Below are 26,752 nucleotides of genomic sequence, written 5' to 3'. Positions count from 1 at the left end.
ACTGGGGTAGGCAAGCAGCACTTTGATCATAACCACTGTGGGAGGAATGACAAAGCGAGTGGGGTTTTAGCTGAATCATGTATGTCCCATTATCTTTTTGCCTCAATAAAATGCACACTTTAACCAGTGATATATGAAGCAATTTGTATCAGTGGTGTCTACAAGCCAGCCATTAGTTGAATGTGAAAATGCAATCTTAGTGTATACGTCACACAAGATTAAATTAATGGAGACTCTTCAATTATGCACTGTGAATCAAAATTCTATAGTCCCTTGCAATGTTTGACCTCACTGATGTAGTAGTTTATACACATATGGATCTATACTACAAATTTCAGATTAATCTATATCGTTGGGAAGAATTGTACCTCACAAAATTTACTTAAATATTTAAGATTTCATCAGTTTTTTTTAAGCTCCTAGACTTCCACGTCATAAAGGCTCTGCAATCTGATCTCAGAAGTATCAAACTTGGTGTTCTGTTTTGCTTGAAAAAAGCAAACTCAGACTCTAATTTGTATATGACAAAACTGCCTAAGGATGTTCTCATGTGTGGTAAATACGAAGACAGTCAAATAAGAGGGGGAAAAACACTTATATCCCCCTGATGGGGCTACATAATAGGCAATTAGTTTTCAAAAATTATCCAGGGCTCGGGGAACAACTCAGTTGTTTGTTACTCTCAGAAGCAGCTGCATCTTTTCTCTAGGCATTATTGCTCTCAAACACACACTGAGCTATCTGCTTCTTTGTCAGGCATCCATAAAAATCTGGCTTTGCTATGTCATTAAAGAATAGATTTGGGGATTCTGATGTGTAGCCAGACATGAGTAAGGAGTTGAAACACAACCATCAGAAAATGACAGGGATCGTTAACATGGATACGTTTGATTTTTGAAATGTGTTTTCTCCTCAGACGAGTTTTAAAAAGTAAGTATCTCACCTGCTGCCAAAACCTAATAAAATTACTTATTTGGATTTTAAAAGACACATGTTCTTTTGTAGTTTGGCAAAATTATTAATCAGAATGGTGCCAAGACCAAAGCCGATATCTTCCATCTTCCATGCTCGTTTGAGTTTGTGGGAATGGTAGCTTTTATGTGTCTCTAATTTGCATTAGATCTTTATTCACATTAAAGCCAACGGTTATTTACAAAGAATATTGTATTGGTCTGTGGTCTGTTTCAAAATATGCGCCATATGAAGCATTTATCACAACACGCAAAACGGAAAAGTAATGAACAAATACAAAAGTAATTGATTGCTACAGAATTGCCTGAACAACTTAATATTTTTCACTTTAAGTAATGATACTGGATGAATATGATTATTACATTCTGTTTTGCAATATGTGTTTTATATTCAACATTACCGTATAGGACCAGGGTTTTAATCCATGGTATATATGATCGTGAGTTAGGATGGCAAATGGCAACCTCATAAGTCAACAAAAAAGGAAATGATTAGAAACCAAAACTTACACAGTCCAAGGATCATAATAGGAGAGTCCCAAACAAAACAAAAAACAAGATCAAGGTCAGGAGACTGGCGGTGATGGTGAAGGAGGTCTAAAGGCTGGCGGTGGCTAAGGTAGAGGAACCCTGGAGGTCGACAGGATCAGGAAACAGAAACGAGCCCATCTGGACACTTCCTCAGATAACTTGGGAACCGGTGCTGAAGGCGGGTCTGCCTGAACAACCTTGTTGGAGAACTCGGGAGCTGAAGGTGGGTTCACCTGGACAACCCTCCTCTAAGAACTCATAACAGGAACAAGAAGTGGTTCGCGCCAGAAACCCTTACCAAAGACCTCAGGAATAGGAACAAGAGGTTGATGTTCTCAAACCCCTTGTTGAACTTGGTAACAGGAACATGAAGCAGGATGTCCTTGGCCCCCTCAGAGGACCTGGGATCAGGAAGACAAGGCTAAGTTTGAGCTACCAAAGATGGAGGAGTAGAAAAAAAATCAGCGGTGCAGGCAGCTAAGACGGGGCAGAGGATAATGGGGAGGATTGCAATGAAAATGAACCATTAAGAAGACTAAGATGGCCATCACATGATGAAGGTTGCATAAATAGAGTTTGTCACAGAATTAGATGTGGATCTTGCTATGCTGTAGACTGCTGAGAAACTCTGGGGATGCATTGGGTGGTGCTGGGCTGGAAAGGGCTCATGAACACTCAGGAGAGACCAGGGGTCGGGAGCACTAAGGCAAAAATTTGTTTGCTTTGTTGTTGAGACGCAGCAGCAACTGGAGGAAAGGAGTGGACCTCTTCTAATCTTGAAACCTTATGTCATCAATACACCACAATGCACAACTCACATATCAGCCAGTACAGCTCTGCAAATACATAACTGGCAATTCAGAAGTGTAACAGTGGTATGTTTACATCAAGGGTGTCCAATCCCAGTTGTCAAGGTCAAGCTGTTTCAATTGCTTTATTGTCTTCTGTATGTAATTAGACTCTAAAAGAAGATGATGATCCATTCATATGATTCAGGTGTCTAAAACTAGGGAACATTTAAAATATGGAGGACTGACTTTGGACCCCACTGAGTTACTTCAATCCCACGTTACCTCAAGGTCATTTCAGTAATCTCACAGCCACAAAGTTTGTGGTCTGGCTTGATGTGAAATATTTTAAATGGGCTCCTAGTGCTAAAACAAAGAGAGACTCAAGAAGTACTGTGCAAGAACATACTTCGGTATGTAAGACTTGACACCTAACACCAGATTTACAGATGATTTTCTTTGACCTTAAATGATGTACCTCATTTTGTATCCTTGAGCTCCTTTTTATGACTCTTGAGCCTTGAATTGTGTCTGTTTACAACTGCAGAGTGGTAACAATTGCTCTCTCGTGCAATCTCAGCTGCTTCTCTCTCACTTTCCATTTTACCCACAACCTGGGGCAACGGATTTTGAAGAGATTCTATTTGAGACCGTGTATTGAATATTTCACCAGCCCAACTTGTTTTCTTAGTCTGTGTTGTCTTGCTGCTCGGAAGAGGTTTCATTGGTAGTGCAAGGGAATTGCCTGTGGTTGTGCTAGGCTGTGCATATCTTCTATGCTTTACTACTTCTCTGAACCCATTCTGGTTGATTAAGTTGATTTAATCTTAAAAAATTAAATAATCTCAATTTGATTCAGAATGCAAAGAGTGACTTTCTGATTTACATGACATGCTCCATTCTTGGTCATCTTTATGACTGCTGCTCAGAATGTATGGATTTCATTTAAAGATTCAGTATTGAGTGTGTTGCCTTTTATTGTCCATCTCTGTTTCTCGTTACCTCTTTCTTGCTACACAATTCTATTTTTGAGCCATGCCCTCCAACCCTATAGGGCACACTATTGATCAGGCTCTGTATAATCAATCCATGACCTTAAGATTGATCACAAGATGCAAGCAGAAAAGAAGGATGGCGCCAACCATGCATCACTGCATGTCTACTCAAGATGAATTTTCATTGGTGAGAACAAGTCATCTTCATATTGTATAATTATGATTTGTTTTATCTACCATCCATTTGGACAATTAAGGCTGTGCTGCAGTACAGACAACAAATTTGTGTTGAACTAAACTGCCTTTAGCGTACATTAAGGATTACAGAAAACTGGAGACTGCCTTTTTACTGTGAAGAAAGGGTGGAAAAAAGCTATCTCATGATTTAAACATGTAATAGCTATATTGCTTTAAAACGTCTATCAGCCAGGGTATGCAGCTGTTTTTTAAGAGATGGTATGTAAGATACTCCATGGATGCTATTGTTAGCCGTAAAACAAGGTGCTTCTTTTAAAGCGCTTTGCTACTGAGGGATGTATACATGAGGGGCTGATGTATTTGATTTGACAGCTTATTGAAAGAGAGAGGGAAAAAGGTTTTTATCGGGCCATTCAAAAGCTTGTTCAAGCTTCCTAAATCCAGTATGAATGCACACAGCTGGATGATGTTATATGAAAACACTCCCATTAGCACCACAAGCTCAGACCAATGAAATTCTCTACATTTTATTCACCCAGACAGTAAATAAATATGTTCACAAACAGACTACAGTTCTATGCAAATTGTTGAATTTGATAAAACCCAAAAGAATACCAAGTAAATATTTTATTTCTCCAACTTTTACATGTTAAATATGTGCAGCATCAATAGCCTGGGTTGAGGACTCCAACTTTATGGTGTGCTTGGTTTATTATTCTTTTTTCAACTGGAGATCAGAAATTCTGACTTCTCAGTTCCAATAGAATGCAGCATAATATGTTACCAGATAACTGTAAGGCTGTGTGTATTACAGCAGTCTTGCTATGTTTTATCCACTGAAGCTTAATCATTCATGCTGTTTGTAGGAAATTATTTTAACATTTTCAAAATCAATATAAGGGTTTACATTCTCTAGAGTACAAATAAAGACAGCTTTTTATTAGTGCTAACTGTGCTAATCGCTATTTTAAAGTGTTAAGGACTGCTTACAATATAAACTAGTTGTGTTGTTTTAATATGAGACAGCTTTTTCTCTATTTTACACACAGTGATGTTGCCTCTATTAAAAAGAAATATGATTTTCTCAAAGCTCTATAGATGTTATGGTCAGAACATGTGTTAAACCAGGTACATCACAGACCTTTCTTGATAACAAACTCACATATAAATAAGGTGGATTTTTCAGAGTCATCATACAACTTAAATTGGAAACCAGCCATGAAAATAATCAGTGTACTTTCTAAATGATTCTTCTGTTAAGGTGACTCTGGTACTTTTGGTGCTTTCAAGGATACGGTTGTCATAGAACTAACGCTGACGTTGACATTTCTTGTTGCCACCTGTTACCAGGAGGTGGAATTTTAAATGTGATCAGTGGAGAACATCTCCATAATTTATAGATGATTCCCCTGGTTTGCAAAGGTGTAGGCCAGATTTGGAATAAGTCTAATGAAGATAAAATGATGCTATCCACTCAGTTACTGAAGAGGGAAAATGACTACACTTGATCTGGTGATCAAGTAAGATAGTGCTCGCCTTTGCATTTAGTTACTTAATGCTGACTGTGCATGTTATAGTATATTTATCGCAAGGAAACACTTTGTAGGAGAATTAAACTGATTTGCAGTCTGCAAAGGAAGTAGTTCAGATCAGGTGTTTTGCTGTGCTTGTCATGGATTTTTCAGTAGGAAAAGCTTTGAAACAATAAGTACAACCCTTTTTGTGGGGTTTCAGTACTGCTTACATTTTCTGCATGACACCAAGTAGTGTTTTTCCTGCTTACAGGCATGGTAATGGGGTAGGGCAATGTTTTTTTTTTTTTGTAAATACACACCTATGCTTACATTATAAGGAAAAAAATATCTTAAGTATGCTGAGCCTCTGCTCTTCATGCTGCCCTTATGTTCCGCCTGATGAACTGATTAATTCTCTGAGAGTAGTGTGAGAAACACTTCTGGGAGGCAACGAGTGAAAGGAAATTCAAGTGACAGGAACTGAATTTTGCTTGGTAATAAGGACTCACTTTGCTAGGCAGACTATAGACACAGACACTTGCTTCCTACAGATAAATTTCATGTAAACTGTTCAGCCATTTTGGGAGAATATAAAGTTATTGTCTTGAATAGAGCAAGATGAACAAGATATAACGAGTGGCTTCTTTTGGGATCTCATTTGCAATGACTTGTGCTGATGTAGTTTTACTCACATAATGCCCTCTTCAGCAGCTTCCTGGCTGTAGTCCACCAGAGGCTAGACCTTTTCAACCCTTCTGGTCAAAGAGTCCGATTGCTCATCTCATCACTGTGGTGATGACACAGCAAAAATGATGAAGGTTAATGAAAGTCAAAGTAGTCTGCAGTGACTTGGATCACCCTGAAAGTATAATCAGGACGGCTTCCATATAAAGATCATGAAGTGGCGCTTGAGTTTATTGCAGTCACCTGTATTCACTCTACAGCAGATGTTTGGTGGCTATACATGAGCTGAATGTACTGAAATAAAACTGTAGGCTTTGTTTGGTGCATTAAAAAATTTACCACCATGGCATTACCATCTGTTTATATTTTAATGCTTTTGAACCTGTTGTTACAAATTAGGAAAGCTGAACTTAATTGAGTGTAACAAGTGGAAAACAAACAGTTTAATACTTGTTTTACTTAAAGTAATCTTTTAGAAAACTTAAACACCTGCAGCAATCCATTGAAATTGAACCAATTATATTGTAGGGATAAATGTTTTCTCAACAGGGTTCGGGTCACACCAGTTTTCTATCCCATGAAGCACTGTAACACCAAGGTCACTGAACCAGCTTTTGGCACGTTTGGCAGTTAGGGCAGGTGCAAATTCTTGCTGAAAAATGAACTCACCATTCCATAAATCTTGTCAAGAGAAGCAAGCATGAAGTGCTCAAAAATTTCTGTGTAGATTATGCTAAGTCTGAGTAATAACACATAGTTGATTAACACCAGCAGATGACATGTCTCCTCAAGTCATCAATGGCTGTAGAAATTTAACACATCTTTCTTTGGAACCAAGAAAATTGGTTTCCAAATACTAAAATAGGACTTTGGGTCAACATTCTCCGGTTCTTTTTCTTCTCTTGAAGCAAGAGTCAACTCACTTTGCTTCCTAAATCCATGTGGACCTTTTTCTATTATGGATTCATTTGGATTCAAGAAATCAGTGTTAACTTCTTGTAACAACCAACTGTACTACAGTGATAATTACCTTGCTGGTATGTCAACATGAATAACAATCAGCATTTGTTTAATCTCTGTCTTCCCCTTTAATATTGCTACATCTAGGTGATAAAATTATGTGAAGTTGCTGTTACGTTAAATTGCTTTGTCCTTCAGCTGCCAATCTAACTCTATCTCACAAAATCTATTATGATTATTTGCCTGGATTAATTCACTCTATTTAATATTTGCCTAGCATTACAAACACCAATGTCTGTTCTCCTACCGGTAGATGGCATAACCACAAAGAGATAATTTAAAGTCCTTGGTATGCCACCTGCATATTAGTAGCCATAACAGAGATAGCAGGGGATGTTGGACTTTGTAATTGTGTTCTGGATGGAAAGTGTGGAGGCCACTGGTCTCATCCATCTTGAGCAGTGATGTATGAAAAAATGAGAGGAGGAAGAGAGAGAGCGAGAAAGAGAGAGAGGCAGAACCCAGGGCTTGTCTTCACGTCGTCAGTCACGTTGACACCTGGAACTGCTCAATCTCCTTACCTGGGGGATGAAGGAATATCGGGAAGACTGCATGTGTGTGCAGGAGATTAGAAAGGGAGAAGGATAGGAAGCTTGACAAAATGGATGAGAAGGATGAGTATGACTGACAGGGGATAGTGAAGCTGCCATTGAAAAGTTGAGGATGCACACATGACTGTGTGTATATATAGAGATATGAATGCATACACAGCACTATCAGTCAATGCATTCAATATGTGTGCCTATTTTACAGCAAATGTTCATTTTAATGGCTTTATCAGGATCCTACTACAATCCATCTGTATGCACGTTCTACTCTATCATATTGTGGCTTGCCAGAGAAGGTGCTTCTGAAAAATGCAGGAAAGGCTACATTTAAACTACATGAAAGCACGCAAACACTGGAATCAGAGGCAGTCAGCTAAAACTAGCACTTTCCTCCTAAAAGATGCATTGTCTTTCCCAGACATGTCTATTTTTGCACAGGAAAAGCGCTCACCTGGAATTGGATATGAACAGAGCAGACTGTATTTCTGTATTCCAACAACTTAATTTTTGAAGAAGCAGACAGAGCTTTAAGCTCATGAATATATTCTCCTCATACCAGCATACTGAGAAATTTGATGAAGATTTTTACAATGGGATTTTACATTGAAAAAAATCCTCCTGAGAACCACACATTGTATTGTATAGTCAGCTTCAGATTTGTTGTCGAGTGACTGCAGTCGTATCATTTTATGTAATTACTATCATAATTAATGTCTTTCACAATGTAAACCTAAAAGTAAAGGTTTAAAACATTTTAGGGATATCTCGCATCTTGCAAAACATATTGGCCTGATCAAAACCTAAATAGAAGCTGAGTGCTGATTCTTGATTGATTTTGTTTTGGTCCAAAAATAAGTACTTCAGTTTGTTTCTAATTACCTGAAGAAGGTAATGGCACACCCATGCATTGATTTGTTGTATGGGTCCACAGTGACCTGGTGACATTAGATATTTTGATTAAAAGTAATAAACAGTTTAATATGTAATGTGTACAGTTTTTTTTGTTTATTATTTATTGTTTATCAGACTTCATAGGGTTAATTTTTTGTTGATACTAGACAGAAAAAAACAGTGTAGCAGACAAGATAAACACAACAAAAATATTGGTGATGGCTACAAGCTAACTGCTAACAAAAAAGTGAGCTAAAGGATTTAAAAGTGTTTTTTGTTTTTTTTTGCCAATACAACCACATCAGGATTACACATGCATGAAAATGGCTATATTAAGATTAGTCATACCTAGAATGCATTGCTTTACAGAGATTACATGTTATGAACCATTTCCTTTATTTATACAAAGTGAAAATAAAAATTCTGACTTTTCATATATTGCGCTCTTCCACAAATGTATAAAGTCTTGCAAGCCGGTGTCGATGCAACTCTTCTTACAACTAAAGAGAAGGTTTACATATTCTATACATTTACATTTAAACCTGTCGTAGACTCCTTTAGTTTTACATACTGCGTTAACCCCCACCTATAACATAACATTTTTTAAAATGAAGTGGTGATCTGGAATCATTCTAGAAATAACTGTTCACACCATTTCAACACAAAATACCTCCTTTCACAAAAACACATAAGTAGCAATTTTCACATAAACAAGCACAAAATTCCTAAAAAAAACTTTGTATAAGCTGCATGACTGTCCCCTGTGTCCGTGTGTGTGGGCGTGTGTCACTAGTGGCTGTCAACTACTTTGTTTTTGATTTTTTTCCACATTTTCTTCTCTGAAGATTTCGTTGTAATAAATATTAACTTGCTGCTTTTAGTGCTTTTATGCTCTGTGGTTTTATTAGCTGTTCTGTGCTTTATATTCTAGCTAATTTTCACTGTCTGTCAGTGTCTAGACAGACGAGGTAAACACTCGTAGCAGAGCAGCTGTAGACAGATGAGCTGGCCCTGTAGCCAAGTGAGGGATCAAACACACAAACAAAGGTCACCTTACCTCTAAACCCAGGCAGCCTGGAGAAGAAGTCAGAGCTCACCACGGATGCAGCAGCAACCTCACTCTGCGTTTTCTCCTCCTCTCTGCAGCGAGGAACTTTCCCCGGACTCATCTGTGGGGCAGGAAGGGAAGGGAGGTGAGGGGGAGCCGCAGGGTGAGGACCAGTCACAACCAGAACCAGAACCACCACAGCAACAGCCGCAACAGCAGGAGCAAAAGCCTGAACCCCAGACTCTGCCATCACAGCCCCAGCATGAGCCAGAGCCCCAGGCTGAACCTCAGCCACAGTTGGAAGTTAAACCCCAATCCGAACCTGAACCTGAGCCTTCACCAGAGCCTGATCCTCCACCCCAAGATGAGTCTGTGACCAATGCCGCGCCACAAGACCCTCCTGAAGCCCCATCGCCTTGTCGTGAGGAGAAGATGGCTGTTGAGGCAGAGAATCACAAATCAGAGGAGATTGCTGAGGCAAAGCTAAGACATGAAAGAGATGAGGTGCAAGGTGAGAGCGGCGAAGGCAAGCCAACGCAAGGGGAAGAGGATGAGGAAGAAGGAGGAGCAAAAGGAGGCGGTGCAGGCAGAAGGGCCAGTCTACATCACACAGCCTCACCCCTGAGGGTGCAGCGCAACGGGGCCGGCTCACACTCCGCCTCCTCTGACTATGAGCTCTCGCTTGACCTCAAAAACAAGCAGGTACGGTTGTCTTGGGGATGTTGGTATGTTTTGGGGCGTGGGGAGGGGGTGGATAGATTGTGTTGGCTTGTTTTCTGCTTTACTTTTTGTGGTCAGACTCTGTGGTGTGGCTCAGTTTCTGAATGATAACCAGGGCATTTAGATGACATATTTGATTTGTTTTAATAAGATATTTGTCTCTATTTGTGTGAGTTCCTCTGGTTATTGTGGATAATTAAAACGGGTTTTAAGGATGTTTATCCACTATCATAACATTATCATTGTCATGCCATCATTTCATCAACACCTTCACTTGATATTGTGAAGCTAAGCTTGAAATCTCTGTTTCAAAATATTTAAAAAGTGTAACAGTTTTGTTTTATTGACTTAAGTCAATTACAACATTTAAGGCATTTTAATAGTTTATTTTAAATAATTGTATTTGTACAGTGACTTCCATGTTCACAGGTCTGTCTTGTAATCATGTTTTTCACCAGGGGAACAGAAATCATCCACATCACATAATCATCCCCATTTCAAGAGCCATTAAACATTTACCATCCATTTCCATCATCATTCCTCTCAACAACATTCTTCAGCCCATGGATTTTCGAGCAGGTAAGGCGGGTTAAAGTTAGTCCAGTTGGCATGGCCCAAATATTTTCTATTGGGTACTGCAAATGTTTTCTTTGTTGATTTTACTGACCAAAAATGTTTCCTTCAAATCCCTTTCAGTCCCTCCCTTTTGCTATGGAATATATTTCAAAACACACTCAATAGCATTTCATGGAGAGTCATTTTTGAAGCTTTGATGATTTTCATGCTTTTGTTTTTCTGTGCCATCAATATGATTTGAGTGATTTAGGAACAGACATTAACCCCTACTGAGTTCTAGCCTGTTGCGTCAATAAAATCAATACCATTTACATCCAGTAAAATAACACTTTGTTCTATCAGCATTACTTGGTCTATTTTAGTTTTGTGTAGCACTTAAATAATTCACTCACCACTGAGTCTCAGAATGCTGCTGTCCCTCTTCTCTGTTTTCCTTGGCAACAGTATAGTTGGACCCTGCCAGAGTTTCTGCAAATCAACCTCAATATAGTGTTCCCAGATGGAATGAATTCGGTTGAGTAAGCTACACTTATGCCTTGACAATCCGTCAGATGAAATGCACAAAACTTCATCACTTTGTTTTTAAACATATTTGGCTCAACACATAAAACTACAGTCTTCTACATATAAAAACGTCATTGCCTCCACTGATGGAAATGGATTTGTTTGCTGAAGTGCTTAGCTAACATTAGCATGCACGTTTTCTGTTTGTTGTGTGTTGAGAAACCCTACAGGAAAATAAGTTGTTTAATGACTCTTCTCCTGTGCTGTTCCTTGCACTTGCACCTTTTCACCTTGAACACAATGTGCAAAACAGCCAGAGAGCTCCATGAGAAAATGCTGTAGAGTTTCTTCAGACACTCTACACTTATTTTATAGCAATAAAATAACCTGTAAGTCTTACGAGATAGGCGCACAGAAATAGGCTGTGATTGTATAAAAATAAAAACTACTCAGACACAGTGGGGGTGCAATTGATGATATCCCTCGCAGTAGAGGACAAGAAATACTAGGAGTTGAATTTAATAAAAAGACTGTCATTCCACTTTCTCTGTTCCTTCTGCCCATATATTGGATTGGCCCCAATCTAAATATGTAAACTTGGGTTGGGGCATCACTATTTTTTCTGCTTAGTTTTCCAGTTTTACTTTTAAAAGTAAAAAAAAGTAGCTGTTGGAAACAAGTGTTTCTAATCCTCTAAACATATTTCAGTGACAAATGTGCATTTTTCATATCATATACTCTGGTATATTATATTTTATTGGAGTTCCTCCAATAAAAATCACAAGATTCACTTCTCCTAATGGAGCTGCCACTGAAACTTGTAGAATGTACTTGTGAATGATGGTTTGTCAACACCCCCCTGTCATCTCTATTCACTCAATTTTGACTGGATTTCCTCCCTCATCACTCCTTTAATCGAGGCTCAAAGTTCTTTTAGCCTCAAGTCACCTCCCCCCTTCGCTCTTTTAATCTCAGATCTGAGAGTCCCTCTATTCTACTATCTACGAGGCTTGAGATACACGATCGCCTGGATTGATCTTCTGTCCACACACGTGGGGGTGTAGGGACTTGATGGATCTCTGGATCAATGTCAAAGTAATTGGATCTGCTAGGCGATACCTTTATTGCCACGGAAGAACCTGGTGATGGATTGTTTAAGTCACTTAAATCTGAGCATTAAAACCGTGAAACATGTGACATCTTTCTAAACTGAATATATTTTAAGTGTGTAGATTTTCATTTAGATGTTGTGTTTTCCCTTTGCTGTTCACTTACCACGTCATACAAGTATGTCTAATTTAAATTTTAACTCTTAAATTTAGTTTCTAATGTGCTTTGCAAACGTAATTTGAATTGTAATCTAATGTCACCAAACATACGAAACATGCAGTTTTACATTTTACAAGTGTACTCGAGCAAAATTGTGATAATATTTGTATTACTAAAATTTCACTCCAGTTATTTTTATAGTAAGCAATGATTCTTGCAACATGTAGGAATGAGAAAGCCAACAACGAGAGCTTACAGATCTGTGTCCTTTACTTTAGATATTTATATTTCAAATTAAGTCATTATTGACTTTTAATATAATTTGCTGATATTTTCTCATTTATTCTCATTCATGCCCTTAACTTTGAGGAGAATTACTAATGCAAACCCAACCTGCGTGCTATTATTTTTTCAGCACCTTTTCATTTCTCATTCAGAGGGGAACTGGAGGTCATTATGGTGCTGATCTGTCTGTCAAGATTGATTTAGAAACAGCAGATAAACAGAGGACTGCCATTCCCTCAAATGACTGTGCTACCAAAATAATCTTTTTCCCCATCACAGCTTAGTGAAGTAATCACAAGTAGAGCTGACAGAGGGCTAATAGGGTGAATTTTTAACAGTGCCAATCTTGGTGCGGTCATCTGTCTCACAACCCCTTTTTGTATATGTGACCTTCTTTTTGACACACTTGTTTTCATGTGTCTTGTGCTCATTTCATCTGTCGATTTGCTTCTATGACCTTTTCTTTCTCCACACTCTCTACCCACTCTACCGCTCACAAATAGGAAGGGATAAAATTCTTTTTTTCCAATGACATGAGTCAATTAATTAAAGATAAAAGTTTCCTGAACCATTTGTGGTAGTCTTTGTAATTTGTAAGAAAAATGACCCTGCTGCACACCATGAGGGAGTCTCAAAAAATATTTTAGGTGGGTCTAAACTTGAGGAAATAAAGGGATTGTGTAGAACAATAATTCCTGATGTATCCATTAAGTATCTATTCTGCAGTTTTGATGCAGTTTGATTCCTAATGGTTTGTGTATACTGTATTGAGATTGATGGTGTTCTCATGTAACAGTAGAGTATGCATTACTTAAATCATTTCCATCACGTTATATGGTCAACTGACTGAAAATTAAATTTCATGGCTCCATTAAGAGCCTCAAGTAATCAAAATATTATTAGCCAAATGAATCCTAATGTAAGTGACGCCGTCCGTTTTACTTTAAGATTCAAAAGGCTGCATGCCAAGGTGAGTGAAGCATCTGCATGGCGTCACATTAGATTACGTAGTTTTACTGAGTTAGTGCCGTAAAATTTGAACTCCAGTCGCTTCAGTTCTGTAGCAGCGGTGCACATGTGCAGTATACCAGATAGATTTTAGGAAAAAAAAACAATTATGATAGAAAAAATAAAATTTAAGCAACTCTGACAAGATGTCTTTGAATGACCAGAAAAAAAGAATTGGACCTTTTTTATGTAAGTATATAAAAAATTGTCAAAAGTTTGAAGTTCTTAAAAATTTCCAGGGTTGTCTTTTCTTACATGTCATGCCTTTGAAATTTTGATTATACTTTAATAGAGATGAATATATATGCAAATTAGAAGAGGACTTCACTTAGTAACTCGTGATTTTAAGTTGTTATGTAGAAGGTAACACTTATGTTTCGTTGATATCTGTCATGATGGGTTTTAATCGTCTGACCCACATGCAAGAACACCCACAGAACAAGGGAAATCAGTAAAATTATATTTATTGCAGAGAATGACAGTCAGAAAAAAAGGGGAAAAAAACTGGTCCGGAGAGGATACGATGCTTCTGGTTGGAGCTAAGGGTGAGAGAGTATGGTGAGTTCGATGACTGGAGGAAATGGTAAAGTGCTGAAAAAAAACCCCTTAACGTTCTTACTTCAGCTGAGATGATACGGACCGGGGGGGAAGGTCTGAAGGATCCTGGGCGGATTACTTGAGGTCGAGTGTTGCTGCTTCGCTTATGGTGGTGGGGCAGCTCTGGAGGGCGGACGAGATCTGGGCGGGTTTCGTTTATGGCCGGAGAGAGGGAGGCAGCGAGCGTGGAGATCCGATCACCAAGGTGGGATTCAGGGACTTGGGCATCCAGTGGGCAATAATCCACCGGCGTCACAAGGAGAGGTTCTGTGCTGGATTTCCACTAAGGGGTTCACAGCTTCTGTAGTGAGAGTTCCTATGGAGGCACAAAAAAAACCAAGAATCACTAGAAATTCACAAAGTTCGATCACTGGAGAACTTCAGGTGGCCTGTAATACCAAAACTGGCAAACACTCTGGCACTGGTGTGTAGGCTGCCTCCTCCTCTTATGCTCCTCCAAATGAGATCATGCAGTGCAGGTGATGAATATCAGCTGGTCCACGCCCTCCAGGAATGACTGCCAGGCGCCCCCTGAAGGATGGACAGGGAAACAGCAACCCCAACCACAGACAGGAAACACCCAGGAACCCAACAATATCTGTTGGGGACTTCCACAAGCACACACCCAATATCAGTTTAAGAGTTTTAACTTTTTGCCTTCAAGTGTACAATATTTACATTGAAATACTTAAGAAGATAGAGTTCATCCCTCAAGAGGCTAACTGACTTTAGTTCAGAATGTTAAATACCGTTAGCTAAACAAGATAAAGAGAATGTAGTACAAGCAGCTGTGTTTAGTGTGAAACTTCTGCATTGCTGGATAAAAATGCAAAAAAAGAGCATTGAAATCAACAAAGCTACAGAGCAATTTGAGTTGTACTGCTGCCCATCTGTCGTTCCAATACAGTTTGTGTTAACATGATATCAGATTTGATCCACCTTTCTCTCCAACTGTAATATCTTTGTTCTTCTTAGTTGTCATCATTCTGTTTGAATGACCAAGAGTATCAGTTTCACCCTTGAGTAAAGAAAGCAACATGGACCAAATGCTTCCCAGCCCAGACTAAAATGAAAGCTAAGCAAATAAGATCAACTGCCACATCCAATCAAATACTACACAACTAATCTCTGGACTCAAGGACACCCCCACAGCTGATGTTTTGCAGAATTGGTTTGGATAAGGCACCCTTCTCTAAACAGTAAGGTCATTATTATTATGACAATGCACATTTTATAAAGTGCCTGAAGGAGAATTTATTTGGAGATAAAGTGCACACAGTACATAGCAGTTTCAGTTAAAAAGTGATAAATATTCACACTGAGTTTGACCAGACATGACAGCTACTGCAGATACAGTAGAGCTGTAGGCCTATGTTCTTTTCAGAAACTACCTTAATATTCTCCGTACGTTTCACTTTGCTCACAAAGCCTCTGCAGAGAAATGTAAATGGGCTAGATGAGATGGCTTTTCAGTATCATTTACTTTTTCTAAAGAGCTTTACATGTGATTTCTGTTCTTCCAATGACAATGCCAGAAGCAGCATCTTGTTGAGCTGGCCACTTATCAGAAATTGCTAACCCAGGGGCCATTATAGTCTATCCGCGCCTAATGGAAATGTGCCCAAGCTGGTGTGGTGACTTTGTCCTGCACTTAAGTAAAAGAAGATCAAAGTTACAAGTTGAGTTGACAGGAGGGTTGCTTTATGTACACCAAACTAATCCTCATTTATGCCCATAATTGTGATACCAAAGCAAAGTTGAATTCTTGCAAGAAGTGAAAGAATAGAATGAATTTCTAGTTTCTTAAGCCAACTCCCATTTTTCTGTAAATAGAGATTTCCAATTAGAAATACTGATAACGTGTACTTCGTCAACTTTCAATTCAATTCTGTCAAGGCTGAAATCTCCTCTGCACTTGTGTCCTTTAATGACTTGGTACAAAACTAGAAATCACATTAGTTCAGGACTGAATGAAAAGGATCTCAGGGTGACTTGGGAAGATAAGCATTTATTTCTGGGCTCTTCAAAAGATGCCAATAGACTCACTGTTTTGGGAATTTTAAAGAGGTTTTATTTAGTGCTTGAGAAGCTGCCAGATGAGAATGGCAATTTTTCATCTCTTTTCCATTTCCTACACTACTTGAGTCATTTTTCACAAGTCAAGAAATGACTTGATCAGTTTCAGACAATTTTGCTATGACAGCATTACTGTAGAGATTATGTTTGCGCTTCACTTATAAAGATTTGTTTAAAACATTGTGAGAAAATTGCTAAAGTAGTGCCGTTAGCTTTTGACTTGCAAAAAATGTCACACATACCCTTCGAACTTTTGATATCATATTGCTATACATTGAAACTAGGATTTTATTAGGCTTTCATACTACAGACCAATGCAGTGTCATACATCATTGTAAGTTAACAGAAAAATAAGTGGCACGCCTTTGTTTTCAGCCCCCTTGAGTAAATACAATCCAGAGCCACAATTTGCGGTATGAACAGCGATAAATCTTCTTGAGTTTTTCTTCCTAAGCTCTGCTCATCACATTGAAATTTTTTGTTCTTTGACAAAAGGTAAAACTGAAACAGATTGTATGGACAGCAGCTGTAATAATCAAGTTTTAAGCTTTGCCTCAATTAGATTAAAATGACTGGCACACACGAAAGTAGTTCGATGTAAGCCATTCCATTGTAATTCTCAATTTTTTAAAAATAGATGTTTACAATGTCTGTTCCGAATATTCATTTCCTAGGTAGCAAATGTCATAATTAATGGATTCAGCCTGTTATTAAACAGGTTATCTCAGATGACTTTCTGTTTCTGAAGATGTTAAAAACACGAAACAATTAAGTATGTTCTCATCTATGTTTCTCTGTCTTTGTTAGATCGAAATGTTAGAGCACAAATACGGTGGCCACCTCATCTCTCGCCGTGCTGCCTGCAAGATCCAGACTGCCTTCCGCCAGTACCAGCTCAGCAAAAACTTTGAGAAGATCCGCAACTCTCTCCTGGAGAGTCGCCTGCCCCGACGCATCTCCCTGCGAAAAGTCCGTGTGCAAAATACAGAGGGGTTCTCTGCTGAACGGGCCCTGGCAGAAGGCTGCAACTTGGCAGGCATTCCTTTGGTGCGCTCGCCGTCTTTGCCTGCCTCGGTTGGCAGCACGTTGACTGACCTGGAGGACTCCTTCACGGAACAGGTCCAGTCACTGGCAAAGTCTATTGATGACGCACTCAGCAACTGGAGCCTGAAGACCATGTGTTCGCTGCAAGAAGGTGGCGCCTATCAGTTCAGCGCCGACTCCTTCAATGCAGCAGCATCGGCCGCTTCGGGTGTAGAAGGGGGCAGCGAAGGTGGTAGTGTGGGACAAGCTGCAGTTCATCAGGGTCCAGTTGACCCAAGTGATCTGTCAAAAAGTGCAAGTAAGCTGATGATGGCCTTCCGGGATGTAACAGTGCAGATCGACAGCCAGAACTTCAGAGTTTCATCCTCAGTCATGGAATCATCAACTTCAGTCACTCTTGGCAGCTGTATTCAACAAGGGGCCTCCACCTTTGTAACAACCACTTCCTCAACAACAAACTCCACACCGGCCCCTCTCACGCATGGACTATCAGATGAACCCCCACCTCCAGAGGCCCCCACGGAACCAATAGACGCCCCACCACCACCTCAAGAGCCCCCGCCACCCCTAGCAGAGACAGAAATAGAAGATGAACAGGAAGTTGAATTTCCTGCCCCTCCCCCAAGTGAAGAAGAGCTGAATGATGAGACCCAACCTCCCCTCACCCCCCTTGATAAGATGTCTGCCATTCAAAGCATAGACGAGGTGGCACCACCCCCACCTCCTCCACCGACTGAGCCCGTTCCACAGGAGCCCATGCTGCCGAGGAGCTCTCCTATGGTGGAGCCTCTTGACGTCAAGAGATGTGGCTCGGAGACGGCGGACAACAGCTCGGAGCAGATGAGCAGCAGCAGCACGTCGACTGAGGCACGCTCAACATCTGAGGCCTCATCCAAAGAGGCGCTGCAGGCTATGATCCTCAGCCTTCCACGCTACCACTGTGAGAATCCAGCCAGCTGTAAATCCCCCACGCTCTCCACCGACGTCATGCGGAAACGCCTGTACCGGATCGGCCTCAACCTCTTTAATCTGTGAGTGATGAGTTTTATGAAATTCTTTCATTTTAAAATTTAATCTCATTAGAATTCTAGAACAACTTAACGAGAAAAAATAAAATATGTTAGAATGGTAGAGCAGTTTAAATCTTGACTTTTGTGTAAGGTTCATAAAGTTTATTAAACTGTTTTTATATTTCTAAAATCCATCCATCCATCCATCCATTTTCTTACACCCTTGTCCCTAGTGGGGTTGGGAGGCGCTGGTGTCTATCTCCAGCTAACGTTCCAGGCGAGAGGCAACACAGAGACAGACAGGACACACAACCATGCACACACACACTCACACATAGGGAAAATTTAGAGAGACCAATTAATGTTTTTGGACTGTGGGAGGAAGCCAGAGTACCTGGAGAGAACCCATGCACAGGGAAAACATGCAAACTCCATGCAGAAAGACCCCGGCCCGGGAATCGAACCAGGACCTTCTTGCTGCAAGGCAACAGTGCTACCAACTGCGCCCTAGCCCTATTTCTTAAATGCAAAGACCAAATATTTTGTATTATTTTTGTATTTTGTATTATTATTATTTTGGTTTCCACCAAAGTAAGGTGGCAAAGGTACAACAACCTTTGAACTTTTCTAGATTTTTTTCTTGCATTCCAAAGGGAATGACTGGTTAAAAAACATACATGGAAGCAATTTATTTTATATTTTCCACAAACATGGTGCAATTTTAGAGCGCAATCAAGCCACTATGTTACCTCCAGTTATAAAAATGCTGTAAAAAAGTGATTTAAAAAAAATATGTTTTTTTTACACAAAAAAGAAACATGATTGACTTAGCAATATGACTCCTTGAAATTGGGTCTCTGTCTCTTTAAGAGAGAAGCAAAACCCCAGATATGTTTTTGATTTGAGATTAACATTATGAGATGATGTAAAGCTAAAAAAGTCGATTTTACAGGATACTGCCCCTTTAAAATCACGTCTCATTTTCCTTTCACTTTACAGTTATACTCTACCTTCTGTTGCCACACATAAAATTTAAATAACTTTGTGGTTGTGACGAAAAGAGGAAAAGGGATGTGAATATTTTTACAACTGTACATGTGGGAGGCTCACTTGTTCCTCTTGTGCAGAATACTCTGTCAAGCTTCTCTATGTAATTCTTATGAACTGAAAAAGAGTGAAAAGAAATGTGACAGCAGATTTATTACATTCAGCACTGTGTGAACAGGAAGATTTATGGAACAATCTGTTACTCCACTCCTCCTACATATGTACCTGAACTGTAATAAGGCCTTCTGGTCAGGAAAGAGCAGAGGAAAGCACTTTTTCCTCTGTGATCCCCATTGTACAGGGAAATCCAACAAAAACTACCAGATGTGAACATTGCGGTTATTGAGACAGAGGAGTGTAGGAAGAAGTTTGAACACCAGGCTTATGTTGGACACGGTAGGAATAAGAATATTGTGGGGCTTTTGGGGCAAAGTAATTCTTGAACACCACATAATGTTTAAAACTGTCTGCATTGATATTTCCAGAAAATAGATCTTAATTTTATTCAAAAAATCTGTCAAGATGCACAATAAAAAAAACACCTAAAAAACATTGCTAGTACCGTCGAAGTAATAAATGCTAGGATTTGTATTTTTCAACAATTTACACATTTTTCTTCGTTCTGACTTGACAGCTCTGAGAAACCATTAAGAGACAGTATCAACCTGGAAAATGTGCAAACGTGCCACATAGGTTTCCACCAAAGTAAGGTGGCAATTATATCCTGCTGGCACTGGGCTTTGTCTCATTCAATATTGCACTCCCTGCAGGGCTAAACGTGTGCTTTTGGACTAGATGTGGAACATAGTGCCTGTTCCTTTGTTCTAGAGCTGCCCAATTGTATTAAATCACAATTTTCATCAAGGTATGAATTCATGCAAAATGGCACAAAACTGCTCAGATGTAATATTTTATAAAATCAAATATTTTGAGGGCCACTGATTAAATATTTCATGCTATTTACATACATTTTTATTGTCTTCAATGCCCATACTGGAGGAATATATGCTAAATCCATTTTCTGGATCTATAAAAAATATTTGGTCTTTTTAAAACAACAAGACAGGGATATGGGTCACCCTTTAAAAAAATATCTTGCTCTGTCCAGACAAATTTAATGCATGGATGCGCCCAAGTCTGCTTTAGAATAAAAGTGCTGGATGATTTCTAGTCGTAATTACCATGGAATTATAATGGAGGCAAAATGAAACATGGTGAACAAAAGAGAGTTACTTTGTATCTAATATTTTTATTTGGCAGTGATAATTTCACCCTAAGTAGTTTTTACAAAGCTTCTTGTACCATTAATAGCCTGTGCTGGTGGGCCACATTTGTTCTATTAATAAACAGATATTGAAAGGCCACAAAAAAGATTTTATTTTTGGGGGGTAGAGGAGGGACTCTTTGGATATCTGTGCACAAGATAATGTAGATTCTGATTCTAAGATTTTCAAAAGGCTGTCATTATATCTAAATCCAACATGCTCTATAAAATATCTTAAAAGTTCTCAAAGATCAATAGGATAAAACTGCTCTCACATGTTATATTATGTTCAACTAGTATTTTATCACCTTCATGTCTTGCTCTCTTTTACTGTCTCACAACCTGAGAAAATATGTTCCTTTAAAAAGCTTCTCATATCTCTGTTCTTCTTAACCACCACACTGATACTGAAAACAGCTGGCTTTTCCGCTCAGTAACTGCATCACATCCAAAAATGTTAGGATTATAGAAAAAGATAATTCTGACTTTTTACAACCATAACCTAATTCTACCATGACAGATACTTTTCAACTTTTCTTTCACTTCACTACTTTGTTTTTATTTTTTTTATTTTTTTTTTTACATAAGTTTACCCCAAATTATTGTGGTGTAAACTGAATAAAGAGTAATTTTATGTGTCAAAATGAAGATCCCTGCTAAAAAAAAAACTGCTGTACAAAACTGGACATATATGAAATGTGTTGTACAGGATTAGTCTCAAGGTATTAGCATCACAGGTTTTGTCAGTGCTAGCCCCATCTCCTTTAGTCACCACGCCAACATATTTTTCCCATTTCTCTCTACCACTTTGTCAACACCTAGCTGTGTTGACTGTGACGTGCCCTGCGAGGTTCTTATCTGGTTTTGACTTTGTCATTCCTGACGTGAGGCTGAGGGCAGCCGCAAGGGTAAAACCCCAGAAAATATAAAATAACCTTTTCAAGTAAGAACAGGATTTTCCTCTGCAGTCTGCGAGACGGAAACAAGAAAAGTAGTGACAAAAAGACAACAGTTGTTTTTGTTTTCTTTTTATGTAAAAATAGACTAATTTTACGTAGCAATTTCACACTTTTTTTTTTTTACACTTTATTTTAATTTAAACTTTTGACTTAACTTTCATCATTCCTCCCTTAAGGAAAGTAGACATAAGTTTTAACAATATTTTTCAACCCTCCATTTTGTTTAAAAAATCAGATCAAATCCATGTCCTTTATATACCCTTGCATTTGGTGTCTACATCTCACATTGTGTTAGCAGAGTTTCAGTAATTATAGTTTGATGTTTTGTTTTATTTTTGTCACTGGGTCATTTATACAATCATGACTTTTCTTCAGTGACGTCTGCATGGTAAGTTAATATCATCCATCTGCAGAAATCATTATCGGCATGTCAAGAGAAATAACTATAAATTGGGACACATTTTGTGTTTTTATCACACAAGAGAAGTTGTTTTTCTTAAGAAACCATTGGTAATCAGTCCACAAGTATTGCTGATGCTTACTTTTTAAAGGTACAGTGTGTAACTTCTACAAAAGAACACCCCCCCCCTTTTTTTTTTTACATATTTGTTAAAACTGTGACTATGTCATGACAGTATAATATGAGACAGATAATCTGTGAAAATAAATCAATCTCCTCTGCCTACTCATTTGATTCATCTAGAGAAATACACTGCTCCGTCAAAAACAACCAATCAGAGCCAGGAGGAGGGTCTTAGCGCTGTCAATCACCTTTTTTATGCCTATTTTGTCCCTTTTTACAAACACTGTCTATATCCCCCAGATCAAAAACCTTGAGCGATAACCCCACTTGTAATAAACTGACTGAGAGGGTAGAAGAAGATTAAAAAAAGGAAGTAAGAAAAAATGAAAAGTGAAGAGAATGAGAGATAGAAAGGCAATCGGGCTTAAGACTTATTAGTTCCACCACTTCATATCCTCCACCTCCTCTTACCTGCACTGTGATATCCTTTGCATCTTAAACAGCAGCGTTTGCTTTGGGCTAAAACTTTAGTATTGCTTGATCATGCAGACAAAAAAGCTCACATAGACACAAAGAGAGGAGAGAGGTACGCTAAAACTCAAATCCGTGTGCACAATGTTTGCAAAGCGAACTAACGAGCGTTTTCATATAAAGTGGCATAAAGAGAGGGAGTTCCAGTGTTTTCATTAAATGTCTATATCCGCTTTTGTTTATGTGCAAGCTCTTCCAAGAATAAAAAGACGGATGAGCATAGCAGCAGTAGAGAGGAGAAGTGAGAGACATAAAACAACACTGGGAAAAGGTTGAGAGAAAGACCCCTTGATAAAGTTTTCTTCCTGAATGTGGCGAGAATGACAATGACAAAAATAAGCTGCAGTGTCAAATCTTCAACACAAGAAATGCAAGAAATCGGGAAGATATGTGACATTTATGACTATTTCTTATATGGACGCCTTTCCCATCTAACACCTATCGAACATGCTTTTAATTCATCTTCATGCTCGTGTAGTGAACACAATGATTAGCCATTAGAGCGGCTTGTGGCAGACCTGGATCTTGATGAAAATGAAGCACCATCAGAACTGCATGAATTAAAGAAATATCAATGTGAAGAGCGAGTGTGTGAAAGAGATATTAAGTACATATGTCAAGCAGGGCTAATTAACATAGCAAAGCATGCCAGATTCCTCTAGAGAAATCTTGCACATCAGGAGGCAAGTGCTTCACAAAAACCTGACTGCATGTGTGTACTTATTGAGAAGTAGCGGGTGTCTGTTTATGCACGCACAATCCTTGACTGTGTTATCATTCTGCCCCCAGCGCTGAACGACCCGGCGCATAATTACAAACTCTAAAATCCAGATGTCAAACAGAGGGAGCAGTTCTAATTCTTCATTCCCAGAACTCGGTGCCATTTTTTCTCATTTCGCTCGGAGTATGTAGGAAAAAAATAAATAAATAAAACATTTGAAAAGATCCTTTAAAAACATAACGCAGCACCTGATCGAGCCAAAGTAAATTTAACAAGAACTGATTAGAAACAAATTCTTAATGGCAACAACAGCAGTGACTTGCCAAAATGCTAATCCGTCTTGAACCTTTTTCTCGTTTTTGTGACTCCAATGTGTTGTATTAGGATTTTATGTAATTTACCAAAATAAAATGGAGCGCAAAGTGAAATGGGAGCGAAATGATATGGTATTTTTTAAAAGTAGAAATAGAAATCTAAACATTGTGGTGCGTCTGCACCTAACTAACTGCAGACATCTAGTTCTCAGCTGAGAGATGTTCAGTGGACTGTGAAGCTCAAAATTAAAGTTTTTGACCGACATGCATAACACTGTGTGAAGGAAAACTAACACTAAATATGTAGGAGTTGTAAAATATTTAAATAAGGGCTAAATTATAGAAGGACTAGAATCTGCGCAAGTTTTTTCTAGAACTCAGTAGCATGGGTCAAAGTCTATGCTTGGGCTTTGCACAAAAGTTTAGATAAAAGCAATGGTTCTAGCAGATTTTGTCTTTTTCTGGGGACAGATAATATGGTCAGATGGAAGGAGCAGAAAACCAAGAAATACAAAATGTGTTCACAGATGTCTTATATCAAATCTCAGCATTTTGTACAGAAGAGTAGACAAAAATGTCAGTTATTAGTTGTGCAAAGGTGAAACAGACATCAGTCCCCAAAAGGCTTGCAGCAACGGTGAGCTATACAAAGCATTGACTCAGTACACTTTAGATTTTTTAATTGTAAAAATATTCTTTTCTACTTCCCTGTTATGTACATTTTCATCCTGGGCTTTGACATGCACTGCCATTAAAAAAACAGTTGCAAACAGTTTGAAAAGTTTAGGAAATGTGGATATTCATTCAAAACACTTTTACATGAACTTAAGGAAAAGCTAACCATTTCACTAAGTACTTCTTAGTGAAACGGCACCGTTGACGGACAGGAGCAGTTTTGTGCGTTTTGCATTAATTTTGGGCCCCGTCATGTTTACAAGCACACCACGCAGTCATGGTGCCGCTCAGAAAACGCAAAGCTTTGCTAACCAACCTTCAGTCTGTCTCTGGTTAGTCACAGAACTCTGTGCCTCTGGTGAAACAGACAACATACAGCGCTGACAGCTGAGGTTTAGTGTGAGTCATAAAAAGATATGATGTGCTGCCGCAGTTCATCTGTTCATAGGCAATTAAGAGAAAGTCAATAAAGTGTGAGTGTGTGTGAGGGCAGGGGGGGTGTTTATTCATGACAGCACACCAAGATGGAGTAAAAAAAAGCTTAATGGCCTATATTTCTTGTGTACATGAAACTTCCATAGTGTCCCTGCTGTGCTGACTAACCAGTTTTACGAGGGTCTCCACGTTGTAACACTCTGCGGCACTGCAGCACTGAGGTGTGGCACGCAACTTTTAGAAAAAGTAGAACAAAACCAAGAATGCAGCAGTAGTTTTAGATAAAGCACAACTGCTACAGGGAAAACATAATGTCAAAAATTGTACTACAAAAGTAGACTAATATCAAATGTCTACTCTTCCACCAACATTATCTAAAATTAAGTTCTATTATTGTAAAATGGTGCCTTGTTTTCTGTACTTTTATTTATTTTTTTGCTGTGTGTTTGTCATTACCCGATTTCTGGTTTACAATTTTTTAAAATTGTCTTCTGTTTCATAATTTTGTTCTCCTTGCTATGGGTTGGTTTTGCTGCTTTAGCCCATTTACTGATTCCATAGGTAAAGATGTGTAAAAATCTTAATTGTATTTTATTACAGTGATATTATATGACACATAAAAATGTAAAAAAGTCCAACCTTCAGTTGAGTATATTTATTCAGAGGGAAAACACCATATATTAAAAAATAATTGTGTTTGAGCTTTGACTTTGTTTTGGATCAGGTTGTAGAGATGGACATGGAAGGTCGATTTTGTAGTAGTGTTCATTTAGCCATATATTTTTGATCATTATTTTGTTGGGAGACCCATTGACGACCCATTTTTAGTTTATATGCAGGGGCCATTGACCTTTTATTTATAATATTCCTGTAGGTCAGAGTGGATGGCAAGTTTATTCGTCCTTGATTCAGTTGCTTGTTATTTGACTCCTAATCTTTAAATCTTTGCTGCATGTTTTGTCCCTTCTCTTTTTGCTTTTTCCAGAAACAGACCCACAGCTTTAATAAGTGTTTCCATTGTTTCACATCATACCCATGTGAGTTGTTTGCATCCAAAAAGATTAGTTTTAGTCTCATCTCACCAAATTACGTGGTCCAAGTTGAGGTCTTTGTAGAAGTTGGCAAACTTTACATGTTCATATTTGTGATGTCAGGTCAAAAAAAGACTTTTTTATATACTAAGCTGTTGATTAGCAGAAAGAGTTGTGATAGTTTTAGTTGCCCCATGTTTTTTTTACAGTTTTTTTTTTTTTCCGTAGTGAGTTCTTTTCGCTTTTTGCATCTGTTCTGATTTAGTGAAAGCAGGAGGATGACTATGCGTTCTGGTAAATAATCTTAAAAATGAAAACAACAACAATGATTCTTAACTGTTGCCATATGTGTCAACTTGAAAGAAAATCTAAAGAAACATTTTAAAATGTGACAAATATCAACATTACTGCTATACAAAGAGAAAGATTTAACAGTGAATTATAAAATAAAAGCAGACAAAAAAACAGATTTGTGCTACAGGATGGAATACATATGCCCAACACGCTGTGTTCACCTGAAAGTGATTACTTTTGCATTGCAGGAATCGGTCGACGCTTCCATGCAGTTATCCAATGAAAACAGTCACCCTCATCTAAATCTCTCCCTCATTCATTTCCTTCAAATTTTCCAATCTTTTCCTCTCTGTTCATTCCTGATTGCAAATAATAATCACCATGTGTGATCCATCTGTTGTTGGGCAAACATCAAGTGAGTGATATCTGCCAAATTCATTTGGCGAGACATCATCACCTTCAGCTGACAGGGTGAGCTAACAGCTGAGGGAGCGCTGATGAGGCTTTTGTGGCAGATGCTTTGCGACGGTCCTTCCCATGTTCGTCCTCCCTTACTCCGCTGTTCCCGGACATCTGCTTTGTCTGGTTCTCTTCCAGCCTCCTCCTCATACTCCTTTGCTGCTTTTTATCCTCCCTGCGTTCTACTACACCCATTAGAGACAGTTTCTACCCGATAGCAAT

General features: G+C 38.7%; 1 protein-coding gene across 2 annotated transcripts in view; it reads left to right on the top strand.

Moving 5' to 3' along the window:
• iqsec3a (IQ motif and Sec7 domain ArfGEF 3a) overlaps window positions 1–26,752 on the top strand; it is a 93,389-nt gene that overhangs the window by 36,814 nt on the left and 29,823 nt on the right. For both annotated transcript variants that reach the window (XM_028012026.1, XM_028012027.1), the window contains exons 3-4: window positions 9,287–9,890; window positions 17,031–18,298. In XM_028012026.1, the coding sequence (XP_027867827.1) occupies window positions 9,287–9,890; window positions 17,031–18,298 (1,872 nt within the window). The remainder of the gene's footprint in view (window positions 1–9,286; window positions 9,891–17,030; window positions 18,299–26,752) is intronic.

Source organism: Xiphophorus couchianus, unplaced genomic scaffold (genome assembly GCF_001444195.1).
Source record: "Xiphophorus couchianus unplaced genomic scaffold, X_couchianus-1.0 Scaffold1000103, whole genome shotgun sequence".
Taxonomy (NCBI): domain Eukaryota; kingdom Metazoa; phylum Chordata; class Actinopteri; order Cyprinodontiformes; family Poeciliidae; genus Xiphophorus; species Xiphophorus couchianus.
The sequence above is the reverse complement of the archived record's forward strand: the minus strand, read 5'-3'. Positions and strand labels throughout refer to the sequence as shown.